The 16252-nt window shown below is 40.9% G+C and overlaps 2 protein-coding genes across 2 annotated transcripts; both read left to right on the forward strand.

Moving 5' to 3' along the window:
- Positions 1-47: 47 nt before the first annotated feature.
- LOC100833239 (glucose-6-phosphate 1-dehydrogenase 2, chloroplastic) lies at positions 48-7619 on the forward strand. Its single transcript, XM_003581410.4, has 10 exons — positions 48-492; positions 2018-2253; positions 2323-2417; positions 2529-2643; positions 3122-3327; positions 3495-3644; positions 3723-3843; positions 4338-4567; positions 5089-5289; positions 6888-7619. The coding sequence occupies exons 1-10, from the start codon at positions 315-317 to the stop codon at positions 7144-7146; spliced, it is 1791 nt and encodes a 596-aa protein (XP_003581458.1). The 5' UTR covers positions 48-314; the 3' UTR covers positions 7147-7619.
- Positions 7620-9746: 2127 nt separating this feature from the next.
- LOC100834992 lies at positions 9747-12742 on the forward strand. Its single transcript, XM_003581414.4, has 4 exons — positions 9747-10154; positions 11449-11551; positions 12146-12310; positions 12410-12742. The coding sequence occupies exons 1-4, from the start codon at positions 9895-9897 to the stop codon at positions 12539-12541; spliced, it is 660 nt and encodes a 219-aa protein (XP_003581462.1). The 5' UTR covers positions 9747-9894; the 3' UTR covers positions 12542-12742.
- Positions 12743-16252: the final 3510 nt, after the last annotated feature.

Here is a 16252-nt window from a genome sequence, read left to right on the forward strand (position 1 = left end):
CCGCCCGCAGCAGCGGCCAAGGGGCGACCCACAACTCTCCTCCCTCTTTGCGTTTCCGTCCCCAGCGGTTCAAGTATTTTATTCCTTCCTTCCTTCGCCCTTCGGCGATCTCAAGAGCCCCTCCACCCCAAGTCCCCAGCTTTGCCTTTGTCTCTTCTCCTCTTCCGCCTTCGATATCCCCGATAAAACCTCCGTCTCCACCCTGCTCGCCTCACTCCCTCCCTCGACCATTCCCCCCATCTGCGTCCAGCCCAGCCCCGCCTCGTCTTCTCCGAAGGAAGCAGCCACAGCCAGCCAGCCAGCGAGGAGGGCCGATGGCGCTCTCCTGCATGAGATGCCCAGCGGCAGGCCCCGCCGCCGCCGCCGTCGCCCGCCGCGGGGCGGGCTTGCCTCCGCCGCCGTCTTCCCTCGCGCTCTCCTTCGCCAGGTACAGCGGCCGGAGATCGACCGCCGCCGCTGGGTGGCGCATCGAAGCCGTCGCCGGGAAGGGAGGTGGGCTCTTTTCCTCGACTTGTTTATGTTAGTATTCTAGTGCGGTTCTCTCCGCGCTTTTGAGTTTTCATTGTTTGGCCGGAAACCGAGGAGATGCCTTGGGCGACGCGATGGGTTTCCTCGATTGGAATTGCGCACACGTATATGTCACAAATTGAGCACAGTCATCCTGCTGAATTGTCTGTGCGCCTAGTTGACTTTTGTCCCCTGCTTCCTTCCTCGTCGTGCTGTGCAATCTGTAATACCTTACCACCAACATTCAGAAATCCTACCTCCATGGTGTGCTGTTACCAACCATGCTATATGCAATGAAGTGGTCTAGTAAATTGAGATGGTCCATCGGCTTTGGTAACTTTGGAGATAATAATTCAGCACCTAACATCCTTGTATCTTTTTTTTTGAGTCAGTTATGTTCCATCTGTTTGCGTTTTTATTCTATAATTGGAAACTGTTCTCATGTCATCTTTACATGCCTCTTTATTTAATCCTGTTGTCTGGGAAATGTGGAAGTGTGTTCCGGAATGGCATGTTGAGAATAGAGCATACTGGTAGCTGAATGTGCTGGTAGCCATGTTTTTGTATTACAGTTACCATGGTGTTGCTCAGAGCATATTTGACGTTGCCAACACTTGTCCTGTGTCACGGGTTTACAGGAAACAGCCGATTCTCACGTTTACTTATTATCAATACGGTGAAGTTAGCACCAGTGGAACAAACATGGTGACATAAGTAGGTTGGGGTTGTAGGTTGCTAAATCAGAGTGCCAAATTGCAGTTAACACAAGGTTTTTTTAATTTATTTCTGGCAGAAAAGATACTACAATAAAGACTATATATTCCAAGAATATTATATTTGAGAGAATTGTTGTTTTGTTTCAACTTTCCTGGAACAAAAATCCTATCATGACCCAGCCTAAGTGGCCAAAATGTCAGTTTTGCAACAATTTCCACAATAGCACATATATCTGATCACCATTACCATTATAATCATTGTATCAGTAACAGTTAGTTTGTCTGGTAGCAATGTAGCATAATATCAAAGCCCCAAAAATGTGGCAGAACCACAATAGCCAGCGATTGAGTATTAATATCTTACGTTGTCAAGCATAAATTAGAGCCAGAGTGTTGGATTGTAGAAGCTTCTTTCTGTTTTATCTGTTGAACCTTGCCTGGAAATATCTCTGTTTTAGGACCCAAGCAGTGCTGTAGAACATTTCTGGAATTGTTCTGCTTCTGTGTTTTAAAATTTGACTACCGGAAATGATTTATATATTGTTATTTTACTCAATTACCTTGGTGCAATTATTTTACTTTCTACACTAATCAAACTTGTAAGATACAAATTACAACTGATACATCACCCTAATTGTTTGTTTTTTGCAGTTTGCTAAACCACAGAATAAAATATTTCTTTTAAATTCATCTAAAACTTCAAGTGCATAGTGAGTGTTTCATGTGGTGAAATCTTGTTAGTTAACTATGATACATAAAACCCTGTTTTGACATATTTTACTCGTCATCATTAGTGAAAGATCCCATGGATACTAGTGTGGAGAACGCTGTCACACCTGCTGCCCCGTCAAAGGTGGAAAATGGCACTCCTTCAGCAATCACTCTGGAGGAATTTGAAGACTTGAGCGCTCTATCCAAAAGTGATGAATCTTCTGTTAGCATCACTGTAGTTGGAGCATCTGGTGACCTTGCGAAGAAAAAGATTTTTCCTGCCCTATTTGCTCTTTATTATGAAGATTGTCTTCCAAAGGTGTGTGACCTAGGATTTAATTTTTCAGCTACTTTTGTGTAATATACGCTAAAAAAAATTCTTATGTAGCATTTCTCCATCTTTGGCTATGCACGGAGCAAAATGACAGATGCTGAACTGAGAGACATGGTCAGCAAAACATTAACGTGCAGAATAGATAAAAGGTGCTTAACTACTTGCAGTCTTAACTTATGACCATTGTTAAGTAAATAAACCCTATGTAGTAGCATGCATTTTGGTGAGTCTGCTTGAAATTTGAAACTTGTTTTCTGCAGGGAAAACTGTAGTGAGAAAATGGAAGAGTTCCTGAAACGATGCTTCTACCATTCCGGCCAATATGATTCAGAAGAAGATTTCGCAGAGCTAGGCAAGAAGCTTAAACAACATGAGGTTTGTATATGCAGTTAAATTCAAAACAAGAATGAGTCACTGATTTTCTTCTGTTTATCTGGATGAACATAGGACCATTTTTTCAGTGACTTGGCTTGATCAACATTGTTACATTTTACATCAATCTTATTCTGTGCAAATTTCTCAAAACTCCAGTGCTCAAGATATAATTTTTCGTCCGTTCTTTTCTAGTTCTGCCTTCCCATCTTGCTAAAACTTTAGCGTCTCTAAACTGTACATGAACTAGTCCTTGAGAAGGTTTGAAACTGTAAATTATTGGCATATTTCACATACTGGTACGATAGAAAATATGATCTAATAAGCCAGCATCTATTGGCGTTACAAATCTAAACCCTGCGTCAAATGAACAACTAAAAATACTATGCACCCTTGATACTACTAAAATCCATTTCCATTTCAAAAACTAATGTACTTATAAAGTTATAATGTGATAAAAATTCTTATTCTCTATATGCAGGGTTCCAAAGTTTCTAACCGTCTTTTCTACTTGTCAATACCTCCAAATATATTCCTGGATGTCGTAAAATGTGCAAGCAAATCAGCATCATCTGTGAATGGCTGGACAAGGGTAATTGTTGAAAAACCCTTTGGCCGGGATTCTGAATCTTCTGCTGCACTAACGAGAGGTCTGAAGCAGTACCTGGTAGAGGACCAAATATTCAGGTGATACAAGCATCTAGTTTCATTTATGAGGATTGCTCCATATTTTCTTCCATAACTAATTTAACTAATAACTCCGTTCCATTACCATGTAAATGTTAAAGCAGTATGCTCCTTTTCATACATTGGGATACCTATGAATGTTGTGCTTCTTTCTACTTGTTACACAGGATTGACCATTACTTGGGAAAGGAGCTAGTGGAGAACTTATCTGTTCTTCGGTTCTCAAATCTTGTTTTTGAGCCTTTGTGGTCAAGACAGTATATAAGGAATGTGCAACTTATATTCTCAGAAGACTTTGGCACTGAAGGGCGAGGAGGGTAATGATTCATTGGTTCTTTATGGTACTATGTTACTTCCCTTGGATTGTCTCTTACCTTATTGTTGAATCCACACAGGTACTTTGATAGCTATGGTATTATCCGAGATATTATGCAGAATCATCTTCTTCAGATACTAGCCCTATTTGCAATGGAAACTCCTATTAGCTTGGAAGCAGAGGACATACGAAATGAAAAGGTATGTGCCTGTTCTGTTGCAATATTCAAACACAGGAGTAACAGATGTCCTTACTCTTATAAAGATCTGAGTTGGTGGCAGCCCGTTCATCACCCTCACCAACATATTACCGCTTATAAGTTGCTAGGAATTTACCACAACTTTCTTCAATTATATTCTTTGTAGTAGACATGTATCACAATATTTCGGTTTGGTGACTCGATTGATGTATGTTTGGAGATGATTTTTTATTTTTCACAAAGTTAGGGACAGTGATGGCACGTGCGTTCAGTCTACTCATGAAATACTAAAGAACACTTCCATAGCAAGTGCAGGCATTTATCTAGTAGATATTAAGTTAGCGAGACATTCAGTTTTCAATAAATATTTTTGTCTACATTTTTTGTTCATGCCTTAAGGCAGCATACATCAATATTGTTAAGTATGTAATATAGAAATGCGCATACAAAATCGCCATTTATTGATCATCAATATACTTCCATATTTTCTTTAAGGTTAAAGTCTTGCGCTCCATGAAGCCCTTGCAACTGGAAGATGTGGTAATAGGACAGTATAAAGGTCATACAAAGGGTGGTACCACATACCCTGGGTACACTGATGATAAGACGGTTCCCAAGGATAGTCTGGCTCCAACATTTGCTGCGGCTGCACTCTTTATAAATAATGCGAGATGGGATGGAGTTCCCTTTCTCATGAAGGCTGGGAAAGCTTTGCATACTAAACGGTATGTGCACTTTAAACATAGTTATATATGATCCCAACACGTTGCCACATGCTCACTTACCTCATGTATTAAGGCTTAGAGAACTTATTTTATAATCTGTTGTGGAAAAATACACACGAAAGCTGGAAAAAGTTGGTTAGCCAAACAATAAAATAGGCAAAAGTGGGTGGGACACACGGGATTATGAGAATCCACCTCAATGCCAAACACAGCCTAATAGTTTGTTGCATGTTTGAAATATTAACCTGAAGGAATTGTTTTGTTCTTTCTTATTTATTTATTAGTGTTATGCAGTTAGACCAACTTGATAAAGGGCATTCTGTATAGTGAGAATGTCATCACCGAGTTTGTTGGTTCTACTCTTAAGATAAGAACAAAAATGAATTGAAGTGTATTTCGTAGTATTAATTATGGGTTGATGAGACTAAATCTTTTGTTTTGAACATATCTTTTTGGGTTAATTGTGTATGCCGCAGATCCTTACTCTGTTGTGATGTGCATGAAAAATGAACAAATTTCAGGGCTGAGATTAGAGTACAGTTCCGACATGTTCCTGGAAATCTCTACAAGGGGTGTTTTGGAACCGATCTTGACAGGGCAACAAATGAGCTTGTGATACGTGTGCAACCTGATGAAGCTATTTATCTAAAGATTAACAACAAGATTCCTGGTCTCGGTATGAGACTAGATAGAAGTAACTTGAATCTTCACTATGCAGCAAGGTAAGACGAAGTTTCCAGCATGTTTATATTTGTTTCCAGATTGGTTTGTTTATTTGGAAGAATCAAAGTATTAGTTTTGATCTTAAACGGAAAATGCTCTTCTCTTCACATCAAGACAAAAATTGTAGCTCTAGCATTTGCTTTTTTGTTTTGTTTCTTTGTTAAGAGTTTAGGCTGACTTGGTAGTTGTAACCATGAGTGAGATAAGTAGCATGAGTTGTCTCCTGGATTTATTCTGAACATATGTGATGCAAACCTAGTTGAGAAGTCATAGCCAGAGTAAACATCAGTCTTGGAGAGGTCAAATGGTAGCAACTCGAAATAGAACGTCGCTTAATGATCAGTAACTTTCACTTAGATCTAGAACAGTTGACGAACGGAAATACTGCGCGGGACTCTTAGGGACTAGGGCAGTTCAATTCATTTATGTTTTGCTTGATTAAAGAAGATACAATGCTATCCTTTATATAGGGACAGAAAACTTGATTGCTGATCTCTAAGGAAACAAACAAACCAAAGCATCCGAACCTACCAAAATGTAATCCTTAACATAGGTCATGCATCTTTCCAATGGAGTAAGAATTTTTGCACACCGTCTTCAGTCTCGTCTTTGTTGTCCAGTAAGGATAGCTCAGCAGCTGAAGCCATGATGGTGGACAAGGGTACTGTTTGGGGGGCAGGAATAGCTAGATCTAAAATAGCCGGTCAAGGGAAAACAACATCAGGACATCAGGGACTTGAAGACTTTTTTAATTCATCTTTTCGTTTATTAAAGGTTACCGCTAAGAAATAAAGTGACAAATAATCGAAGATAAGCATCTGATCGAACCAAAATAATCTAAATCCCTAGCAAAAGGAAACAAAGCATGCCTGAATAGTAACTGTGTGTCGGAGCCTCTCCTACAGTTTCTTTCAACAAAAAAAATAGTATGGCATTTATGGGTGATGTTTCTCATTATATTAAATTCATGGTATCTACATAACATCTAACCATGTGTCATTTATTTCTCTAAATTTTTGGCTTGGTGGAATGACAATCTAGAACCATGGAAAATATATTTTCTTTTGCCCACCAAGGCTTATGTTTTCAAATCTGTCTTCTGCGTCATTTGTAATAGAATTTCAAAGTATATTTTGGAGAACTGCATGAGTTGCTTGATCTAACTCCACAAATTGGATAGACTTCTTGGTTGGAAAGGGAAAAACGATCCAAATTTATTGCAAACCTTCGTCATATGTGCAAACGTTCCTTTTTAAGTCCTTCTGTTTCAATTACTTTTTTGAAAATATAACAATTTAAAAATATAAGGTATGATGTATGCCCCTGTGCATTGTGAATGAACATTGGTACACTGCAAAAGCTTTCTGGTTTGTCCATCAAAATGTGGTCTTCAGTGCTGATGCTTCGACGTGTACACAATATTTTATATTCCTAGTGATATTTGTTGTATTATTTCCTTGGAGATATGCAATTTTGCACGGTTGTCCTATTGCTTGTATATTGGGGGCAACTTGTTTGACTGATTTACACAGTAACCGGAGTAACAATTTCCAACAGCTTGCTCGCAATATCTCAAGTTTCTATAAACTTGCCTTAGGTACTCGAAGGAGATACCAGATGCTTATGAGAGGCTCTTGCTTGATGCCATAGAAGGAGAGCGAAGACTTTTCATCCGCTCTGATGAGTTGGATGCCGCATGGGAGCTCTTCACACCCCTTCTAAAAGAATTGGAACAAAAGCGAACTGCCCCTGAGTTATACCCTTACGGAAGCAGAGGACCTGTAGGCGCACACTACCTTGCAGCAAAGTATAACGTCAGATGGGGTGACTTGAGCTCAGAGCACTACAAGGCATGATACACAGGATGGTTTTATTTTTGTGAGGATTTTGCTATTAACATTTCAGTAAGGCCTGCAGCGGCATACCCGGTTAGTGGAGCTGATGCAAGAAACATGTCAGAGAATAAGGTGATCCCAGTTTGCTAGGTTGCATGCTTGTTGTCCATTGATCATTAATATATTTGTTAGCACGATTAGTACGGGTTTCGGCAGAGCTCATCTTCTCGGTTCATTCAGTGATCCGGTTGCCAGGTTGATCTTCAATGTACCATTTGGTGATCCAGCTGGGCTGTTATCACATTTGCACAAATTTTCTGTAAATGCAAAAGCTACTGCTTCATGTTGCCTTTTGTTCTTTGGCTTAGTTGTATACAGTTATTCAAAAGCTGGCTGCCGAAGAAAAATGGACCCTAGCTGCTGGTGCAGGTTATGGGTGGTAACCTGTCTTATTTTGGACAATTTCAGTGACAAATTGAGGCTCAGTTAGCGAATTGTGATGTGCTGAACTTATTTATAATCTATTGTTGTAAAATACAAAAAAGAAAATAGACAATAGTCTACTGTAGTAAAACACACAGAAATAGACAAAAGTTGTTAGCCAAAGGGAGGAATAGCTATTATAAAATATTCATTTCACTTTCAAACTCGGCCTTAGAGAGTGAATAAACAACTTTTATTATGCACGATTGGTAGTAGATTTGTACTGGTACAAGATTATCATCATCGCATTGCAAGTAAAAGGCATCTATCCACAACGCCATCAAGGTGAAAATTCTATTCCTGGAGCCAGTGCAGAGGTAGACGTACCCCTCGACTTCTTTCATGGTCTTTTTTATATTTATTTTTTGCGAAGACTTTCGTGGTCTATTTAATCTCCTTTGGGAAAAATAAACTACTCCCTTCGTCTAACAATGTCTCAATTTTGACTAAATTTAAATGGATCTATATAGTAAGTCATGTCTAAATACATCCAAATTTTAACAAACTTGAGACGTCTTTTGTTGGACGGAGGGAGTAATAAAAATCTGCATTATTTTTTGTTCCGCATTTGTAATGTGTCTTGATGATAGTTAACTTACCATGTTAAATTATGTTTTTAATATCTGATTTATGTGATTTAAAATCATAATAAGTAAATACTTTTGAATATGAATATAATTATTGGATAATTTTTTTTCTTAATGATAAAAACACAGCCTTATATTTTGAAACAGATAGAGCACCATGTTCTATTCTGATCAGATGCTACAACTTATACGTGCACTAGAATTTTGTAAATACTGTTAAACTCACTAACAAATGGAGCTGTCGATCAAGATAAGTCTCATAAATACTGTTAGAATTTTGTACGTAGAACAGTCTCATAAATACTGTAAATTTTCACTGACAATGAATTGCAATAAATCATTCATGTTAACATCAGAACAAGATTTTTTTTCCCACTAGACTACACACTCCATCGTGTTAACATCAGAACGAAATTCTTCCGTTAAGTCAGTGAACACTGACATCTTGCCATCACCATTGACTTCACTTTCTTCCGAGTCTCTTCAGAATCCGCAACACGGCTCTATCTTATGGTTGTCCTATTGTATCACAATTTTCTGGGCCGAGAGATGCTATACAGAAAACTCCACGCTCCATCCAGTCAGGTTTGGGGTGTTCCTGTGCATGTCCTCAAACTATTAGAGAAAACATTGAACATAAATTTATTTAACCTAGGACACTGTATAGTACTCCATCCGTCCCGAATTTAGTTAATTCCGGACGGAGGGAGTATTTCAAATTCAGATTTCTGTGTCTGAACACGAACTCACGAAGGAACAAAATTTCATATAAATACAGTACTTACAAGTTTTTAATATAGCTGGCGAGGATGACAAAGTGTTCGGGAAGGTACGCACAGTTCGCTATCTACCAGAAGAAGGGTTGATTACCACGAGCAGGAAGAGATTAAATGATTAATAAATATCTTTTGCAAGCTACTGCATGCGCCTTCTTGGTACGCCGTCGACGCAACCTTAGGATCGGAACTGACGAAGTGTCTAAACATTGCGTGTGCCCTGAGAATAAATAATTAACCTCTCCCATGTTCCCAGCACGCACCGTTTTCTCTTTCCTTTCATCATCACTCTTTTTATTTAATTATTATTCGCCTTGTCACGGTAGTACATATATTTGAAGTGTTCGCATTTGTCCCTGTTTGTTAATTTCTCCGTACTTCAATCTCGAAACATGGAGGCTGGCCTAGTGTTTAATTAGTGTTTCAAATTCGTAAGCTTGAAAAACGAATACCGGCCGGTTGAAACTCTTGACCTCCGCATCAAACTGGAAAGGCCTTCTTGGAGTAGTGTCCCTCACGAGTCATGGCCGAAGACATGGACCGTGTTTCCTGTATTTCCGTTATCTACAAAATGATGACGTATACGTGTACTCCAACTAATCATGGTCCGTCTTACCGTCGATAATCCGTGCGTACGTGTGCGTGATGTCATCATCTTGGAAGGAGGCCGACATGGCGCCATCCATCGGCCTCGATCCCTCGATAAGTCGTTGCGAGGTAGCCGTCACCGCTTCACTTCAGTACTTTCCGCCAAATGCACCTCGATCAGCTATTCTATCCCCATATATCTTTCTTAGCCGCACCCCGATCGACCATCGCGTCTCATTTATACACATACGTGTTAGTTCAACAAAGAAACAAACATACAGAAGCACAAGAAGAAGCCAAGAGGAGAAGCAGCGAGAGCACCGGCGGTGGCACCGATGGGGCCGTCGACGCTGCTGCTGGTGGTGGTGGCGATGGCGGCGGCGATGGGCGGGTGCTTTGCGCAGATGCCGATCCCGGCGAGGACGGACGGGTTCGCGTACGGGAAGGCGACGGCGTGGGGGGAGGCGGTGGTGGTGGAGGCCTACTTCGACCCGGTGTGCCCCGACAGCCGCGACGCCTGGCCGCCGCTGCAGAAGGCCGTCCAGCACTACGGCGCCCAGCGGGTCTCCGTCGTCGTGCACCTCTTCCCGCTGCCGTGAGTGCCGCCGCCGTTGCTTCGATCAATCTCTCTTTCTGCTTAAGCAACTCGTGTGTGTTTCTAATTGCTAGCCACGTCTTTCAATTCGTGTGTGTTTCTCCACTCACAGTTTACTCATATCGTAAAGGTTTTCTTTCAGAATAACATTTTTTGCAAAAAAATTGCATTATTCCTAAAACCCAAAATCCGTGACTTGTGATCAAGCCAGGAGATGAGACCAAAGCTATATATGTGCACAAAATTAGCCGAAACAAATTGATCGTCATGCATCACGCGCGCAGAGTCTCTCGGGAGAAACGATTTCAATTATATTTGTGCTAAAATACAAAGAGGTCTGGATCCGACAAAAACAAGCAAGATGGCCCGGCGGTTCAAGTTGTCACACACAGAGTACTAGTAGGATCAGGATTCAGGAGTCTCAGAACTAGCGGAACACGTTTCAAGACCCCTTTTTTGGCATCGTAACGTACTTCCCATTTAATTTAACTTAGCTGTACGCTACGAAACTGAATTTCATTCTCACCTACTTCCTATAATTTTTTTGTGAACACGATGCACCTACCTTTCTACTATAAGCTTTTCTTTTCCTGCACATAAACAAACTTGAAATGTGATGAATTTTCTTAATCCGTTCCATCCTCACCTACTTCTCCAACTATAGACTGTGACTCGCCACGTCGACAAAAGAAAAGCCAGCATAACAAAATATGCATTTTTCTGTTTCTTTCGATGCAAGTGCGCAAATCTTTTGCGTGTAATCATTGGAAAAAAAAAAAGAGAGCTGCTTTAGGGTCAGGCCAACCTACTCAACTCCACTAAGAAAGAAAATTATAAGGAAGACGTCCTATATATTCAGTACGAAAACACAAAGAGAGCGAAGACATACGAGGTGCACATCTTCACAAATTGTTCAACTAAATCTGTTGCCAAAATTAACTAAATGTTCTGAATGTTTTCTTCTAATCGGATGACGGGGATTGATCGTCTTTTCCCTTAAAAAATAACTAATATGCTTTTTATATATTTTAAATGATTGATTTGTAAATAGTACATATAAGCACAATCACAAACGACGCAAAACCCTAACCTTTTTATGTTAATACGTTGGTATAATACTGTTTTAATGAAATTTTCCATGGACAATGTACTCTTTCTTGTTATAATCTCCCCAAGGAGAAACACGGTCTAGCCAGATACTTGAGCTTGCACAATGTACACCCTAGGGTCAGGCATGTGTTTTCTTTTAGGGAAGTCAGGCATGTGTTTGAACTGTAATTATTTTTTTGTGCAGTTACCACAGCAACGCCTTCATTGCTTGCCGGTCAATACACACAGTCAACAAGCTAAATGCGTCAGCCGTGTATCCCCTGCTCGAGAAATTCTTCAAATACCAGGTTATGTATCAATGTCTGCTTCTTTATCAAACAAATAAATTCGTGACAAGCTATGCTAGTCGATAACAGGTTATCCTATTTGTCAAGTTCGCCAAACAGAAAAAGAAAAGAGAGAAACGCAATTTAAACACAACATTTGAAATCAAAATGGGAGAGGAAAATCTTGAAATAGTTATGAGTTTTGTGTCGCCTTTCCATTCAAAGCATCAGAAGTTGGTGGATGTTGCTAGAAGAAAAATCAATAAGTATTTTACTCCTTTTTTTAGAGGAAGTATTTTACACTTGTTAGTGTTCGAGTGTCAGTCTTTATGAATTCCTATTAGTGTTCGAGTGTCCGTCTTTATGAATTCTTTTCTCAAGTTCATTCACATTTTATCTCGGTACACATTCATGAATAATTTTAATAAATTGAGTGGTCTCACATGTACGTTAGAGCCATGTGGCAACTTACTCAGATGCCACGTGCATACAAAACTTGAAAATAAATTCATGGCCCGCTCATTTTGGCTCCAAACTAATTAAACGATACTTATTTCGCAGAAAAATGCGAAATTAGAAACCCCAAATAACGTCCGATCGATGATAACATTTCAGGAGGCTTACTACAACCAACCGACATACACAAAATCAAGAGAGACGGTGGTCGCCGAAATAACGAACAACCTTGTCGCTCCGGTCATCGGTGAAGCCAATTTGGCAGCGTACAAAGCAGGTTTCAACGATTCAATGTCAGATCAGTCCACAAGGATTTCCTTCAAGGTGTGTTAAACTGAATCTCGTCTCTTGGTGTTATATTTAGGGTATGTCATCCTGTTTTAGCCCTATTTATTCACCGTGCTTCCCTCCACATTTTTGTAGTATGGCTGTGCACGCGGTGTGACTGGGACGCCCTACTTCTTTGTCAATGGTATACCGCTAGGCGACTCCGGTTCTCCAGTGGACTACGACAAGTGGATATCCACCCTTGATCCGCTAGTTGGCAAGATGTAGGGCTATTATCTGGTGTTGCAAATGAAGTATCAGGCGTGTTTAGTAGGAGCCAAATAAGTGTGTTTGGGAATAGAGAGCTTAATTTCACACCTGTCCAATAAGAAAAAAAAAAGAGAGAGAGCTTGATTTCACCAATATCGAGATCATACTATGTTTGCAATCACAAATAATTCATGTGAGTTGGGCTTGTCACTTTCTCCATGGCTAGCGAAGTGTTCGCCGTTTAGCCACTACTATCTCCGTCCAACTATAGTGCATATTAGGTTGCGGTTGACAAAAGTTTTGACCAAAATTTGCTTCATTCATATGGACTAATGTGATCTAAATCATAACCATAAGCAAAAAAAAATTAATATGACTACAATGATATCAATTTTAGTCATATAATTGTATATTGGTGGTGCAATTCTTGGTCAAAGCAAAACTAATATGCCCACTATTGTTGGACGGGGTATTACTTGTTGTAGTAAAATAAAACTTTTATATGGGCCGGGTCATAAATTCTACGTGGCGACGACCAAGTCAATATTTTCCTACAAGGGTCAAGATGCCTACGTGACGTGGTCAATTCTACATGGCAATAATCAAGACAAGTCAACAAGTTAAACCTCTCATACCATGGTCAAAAGGAGAAATGAGCTTTAGTAGGAGCCAAGAAAGGTGTCAGGATGAGACAACCCTTACTTTTCCTACTTGGTGCACACAAAAGATATGGACCAAGAACTCACTTTTACTACTTTGCCTCCCATTTTTCTCTCTCCCTCAAGGGTAGCTATGGACTTTTGTCATGGACCCCTAGGCTATAAATACCCTCCCCCCATGGAGGCATGTATCATGCAGTCTCAAATTGAATAAACTCAAGTGGAGAGGGCTAAAGAACCTCTTTGAGAGGAGCTCTAGTTTCGGAATCTCGAAAAGCCTCGTTCGGCCCGAGCCCGATGGAAAGGAAGTCGGGTTAGAGTCCTAAGGGTATCTCGACCTCGCTACTTGGGAAGCCTCGCTCGGCCCAAGTACGAGGCGGCCCCTTTCGACCTCTCGCTAAGTGATTCGGGGAGCCGCGATCGACCCGAAACACTTTGACTAACAATTTCCTCGAACCCTCTTCTAACATAGGACTAGGTCGCACCTGCAGGGTTGACTGAACCTATTAAAAAAATATCAACGTGTTAACTTTTCCAAGTGTACGGCGACCTTTGCTATAAAGCCGGCGTACACGCCCTTTTTATGCACTTGTGCCATCGAGTTTTGGCACCCTTTACTCTAATTGTTGTCGAGAACAACAAAAATACTTAGCAAAGAATTATTATTCTTATGCGAAGAATTCCGGCATCTCGCTTGAATTCTAACAAAATACCATAGAGAGTATAGCTTTGAGAGCTTAGTTGACATTTGGACATAGGACATGTGGATTTACACGGAAGGAGTTTAGTTATAAATATTGGTGTCATTAGTTCCTAATGCATCTGGAGATCAATACTTTTCAAATTTATTTTTGTTGTAGTTGACGAACAACATTTAGCATGTGGGGTATTAGTGCTCGATGGTACAGTGAGTTAGGGTGTATATGATGACCTTGTAGCGAAGGCTATAGTATATTTGGACAAGGTTGACGCGTCAATGTTTTTTAAAATATGTTCGGTCGACCCTGCGGGTGCGAGTTAGTTCTATGTTAGGAGAGTTTTCGAGAGGGGTCGTTAGCCAAGTGTTCGGACGAAACATGTCTTTCTGAGTCACATGTAGCGTGAAATCCTTCGTGTGGCCATGGACTTGGAGCGAACGGTTCTTTCCAAGTAGCGAGGTTAGGACACCATCCGGGCTCTAACCCGACCCCTCCCTTTGAGTCCGTATTGAACCGGTCTTTCCGAAATCTCGAAACTAGAGCTTTTTCGAGCCTTTAGCCCTCCCCCTTTGAGTTTACTCAAGTTGAGAATGAATGATACATGACACATAGAGGGTTTATATAGGCCATGGGTCCATGCCAAAAGGCCATGCTTACCCTTGGTTGAAGAGACAAAGTAGGGGCAAAGAGGGAAAATATAAATCTTGGTCCATAACTTTTATGTGCACCAAGTGAGAAAGTGAATGGTCCATGGTGCCTTTTCCCTTCATCCTTTTGACATTCTTGCTTCTAGCCCATCTTCTTCTTTCATTTATCCCATTTAGGGGACCTTCAATTCCATCAATTTGACCATGTCACGAAGGCTTTACTGATTGACTTCTTTTGACCGATGCTATGAACACTTGACCAAGGCATGTTGGCATGTTGACCGGGCAGAAAAATATTGACTTAATTTTCGTCACGTAGGATTTACGGTGTGGACCATATAAGGAATTTATGTTATGTTGTAATACAATAAATTCCTTACATGGGCCGGGCCATAATTTTACGTGGCGACGACCAAGTCAACAAAGCCCAAAGACCGGTTAAATCGCCAACAAAGCATAGCCATGCCAACTAAGCACCGGTCAAAGGAGTCAAAGGATCAAACCCCCCATGCCATGGTTAAAGGAGCTAGAGTAGGGGCCAAGAAAGCTCTAGGAATGAATTTACCACCTTACCCTCACTTTCCTCTCCCTTAAGGATATCCATGGACTTTTGTCATGCACCCCTAGCCTATAAATACCCCCATGGGGGCATGTATCATTCACTCTCCATTGGAATAAAATCAAAGGAGAGAGGGCTAGAGCAACCTAAGGAACCCGCTCTCGAGTGCTTGGGTCGAGCCTAGTTTCGACTTGACCTCGGGGACGCGACTTGGGAAGCCTAGTTTCGAGGTTCTGGCCCGTCTAGTACGACCCCGACTCGAAGCAAAGGGATTGGGTTAGAGTCTCGAGAGTATCCCAACCTCGTTACTTGGGAAGACAAGTTCGGCCCAAGTCCGAGGCGGCCCCTAGAGATCTCTCGCCATAGGCGATTTGGGAAGACAAGTTCGGCCCAAACACTTGGTTAACGACCCCCTCGAAGCCTCTCCTAACATGGGACTAAGTCGTACCCGCAGGGTCGATCGAACCTATTCAAAAAATATCGACGTGTCAACTTGTCCCAAGTGTACGGCAACCTTCACTATAAGGCCGGCGTACATTCCCTACATGATTCTCGCATTTGTGACATCGAGCATTGGCACCCGTACTCCTGTTGTTTTCTAGAACAACAACATTTTATATAACGGTTTCTAATCTCATCTTCACCATTTGTTTTTTATGGTGACTTAGACAGTCACGCACCGAACCACCACTACATTTGTAGTCCTGTGCTTCGGGTATTAAAAGTTTAAGACCTAATAGGAATGATATTGCAAACCCATCTTAAATTCTGGTGCCTCACTGCATTGGTAGTTCTAGACGAGACGATTTTGGGGTAGAGCAGTGTGTAAATTTTATAGAACCATCACGTACAGAGGTGCCAAGAATAAAAGGAGGTCTCACATAGATATTTGCTAGCACCTCCTTGTCTTGTAGGACCGGTGCATCTACGTGATCCGGTTCTACATAGTATTATTTTTCTTACCAAGTGCATGCTCTAATGGTAAGAAGCATGTGCCAAGTTTCTCCTTAGCATCTAGTGATGACATAGCAAAGAAAAGGGGAATCGGTGATGGGGGTGTCACATACCAAACCCTCCATCCAAAAGAAAATCTCATGTGGTGTCACACCTTCCTCACAAGTTAATATCAGATAAGTTTTAAAAGTTTCCAAAAAACAATGTCATGC

Source organism: Brachypodium distachyon, chromosome 5, assembly GCF_000005505.3.
Source record: "Brachypodium distachyon strain Bd21 chromosome 5, Brachypodium_distachyon_v3.0, whole genome shotgun sequence".
NCBI lineage: Eukaryota > Viridiplantae > Streptophyta > Magnoliopsida > Poales > Poaceae > Brachypodium > Brachypodium distachyon.

Coding starts and splice junctions, on each gene's coding strand:
- LOC100833239 (XM_003581410.4), top strand. CDS start 315: ATGGCGCTCTCCTGCATGAGATGCCCAGCGGCAGGCCCCGCCGCCGCC. Junction 2,254..2,322: donor ATGAAGATTGTCTTCCAAAG/GTGTGTGACCTA, acceptor ATTCTTATGTAG/CATTTCTCCATCTTTGGCTA. Junction 3,844..4,337: donor AGGACATACGAAATGAAAAG/GTATGTGCCTGT, acceptor ATTTTCTTTAAG/GTTAAAGTCTTGCGCTCCAT.
- LOC100834992 (XM_003581414.4), top strand. CDS start 9,895: ATGGGGCCGTCGACGCTGCTGCTGGTGGTGGTGGCGATGGCGGCGGCG. Junction 11,552..12,145: donor AGAAATTCTTCAAATACCAG/GTTATGTATCAA, acceptor ATAACATTTCAG/GAGGCTTACTACAACCAACC. Junction 12,311..12,409: donor CCACAAGGATTTCCTTCAAG/GTGTGTTAAACT, acceptor ACATTTTTGTAG/TATGGCTGTGCACGCGGTGT.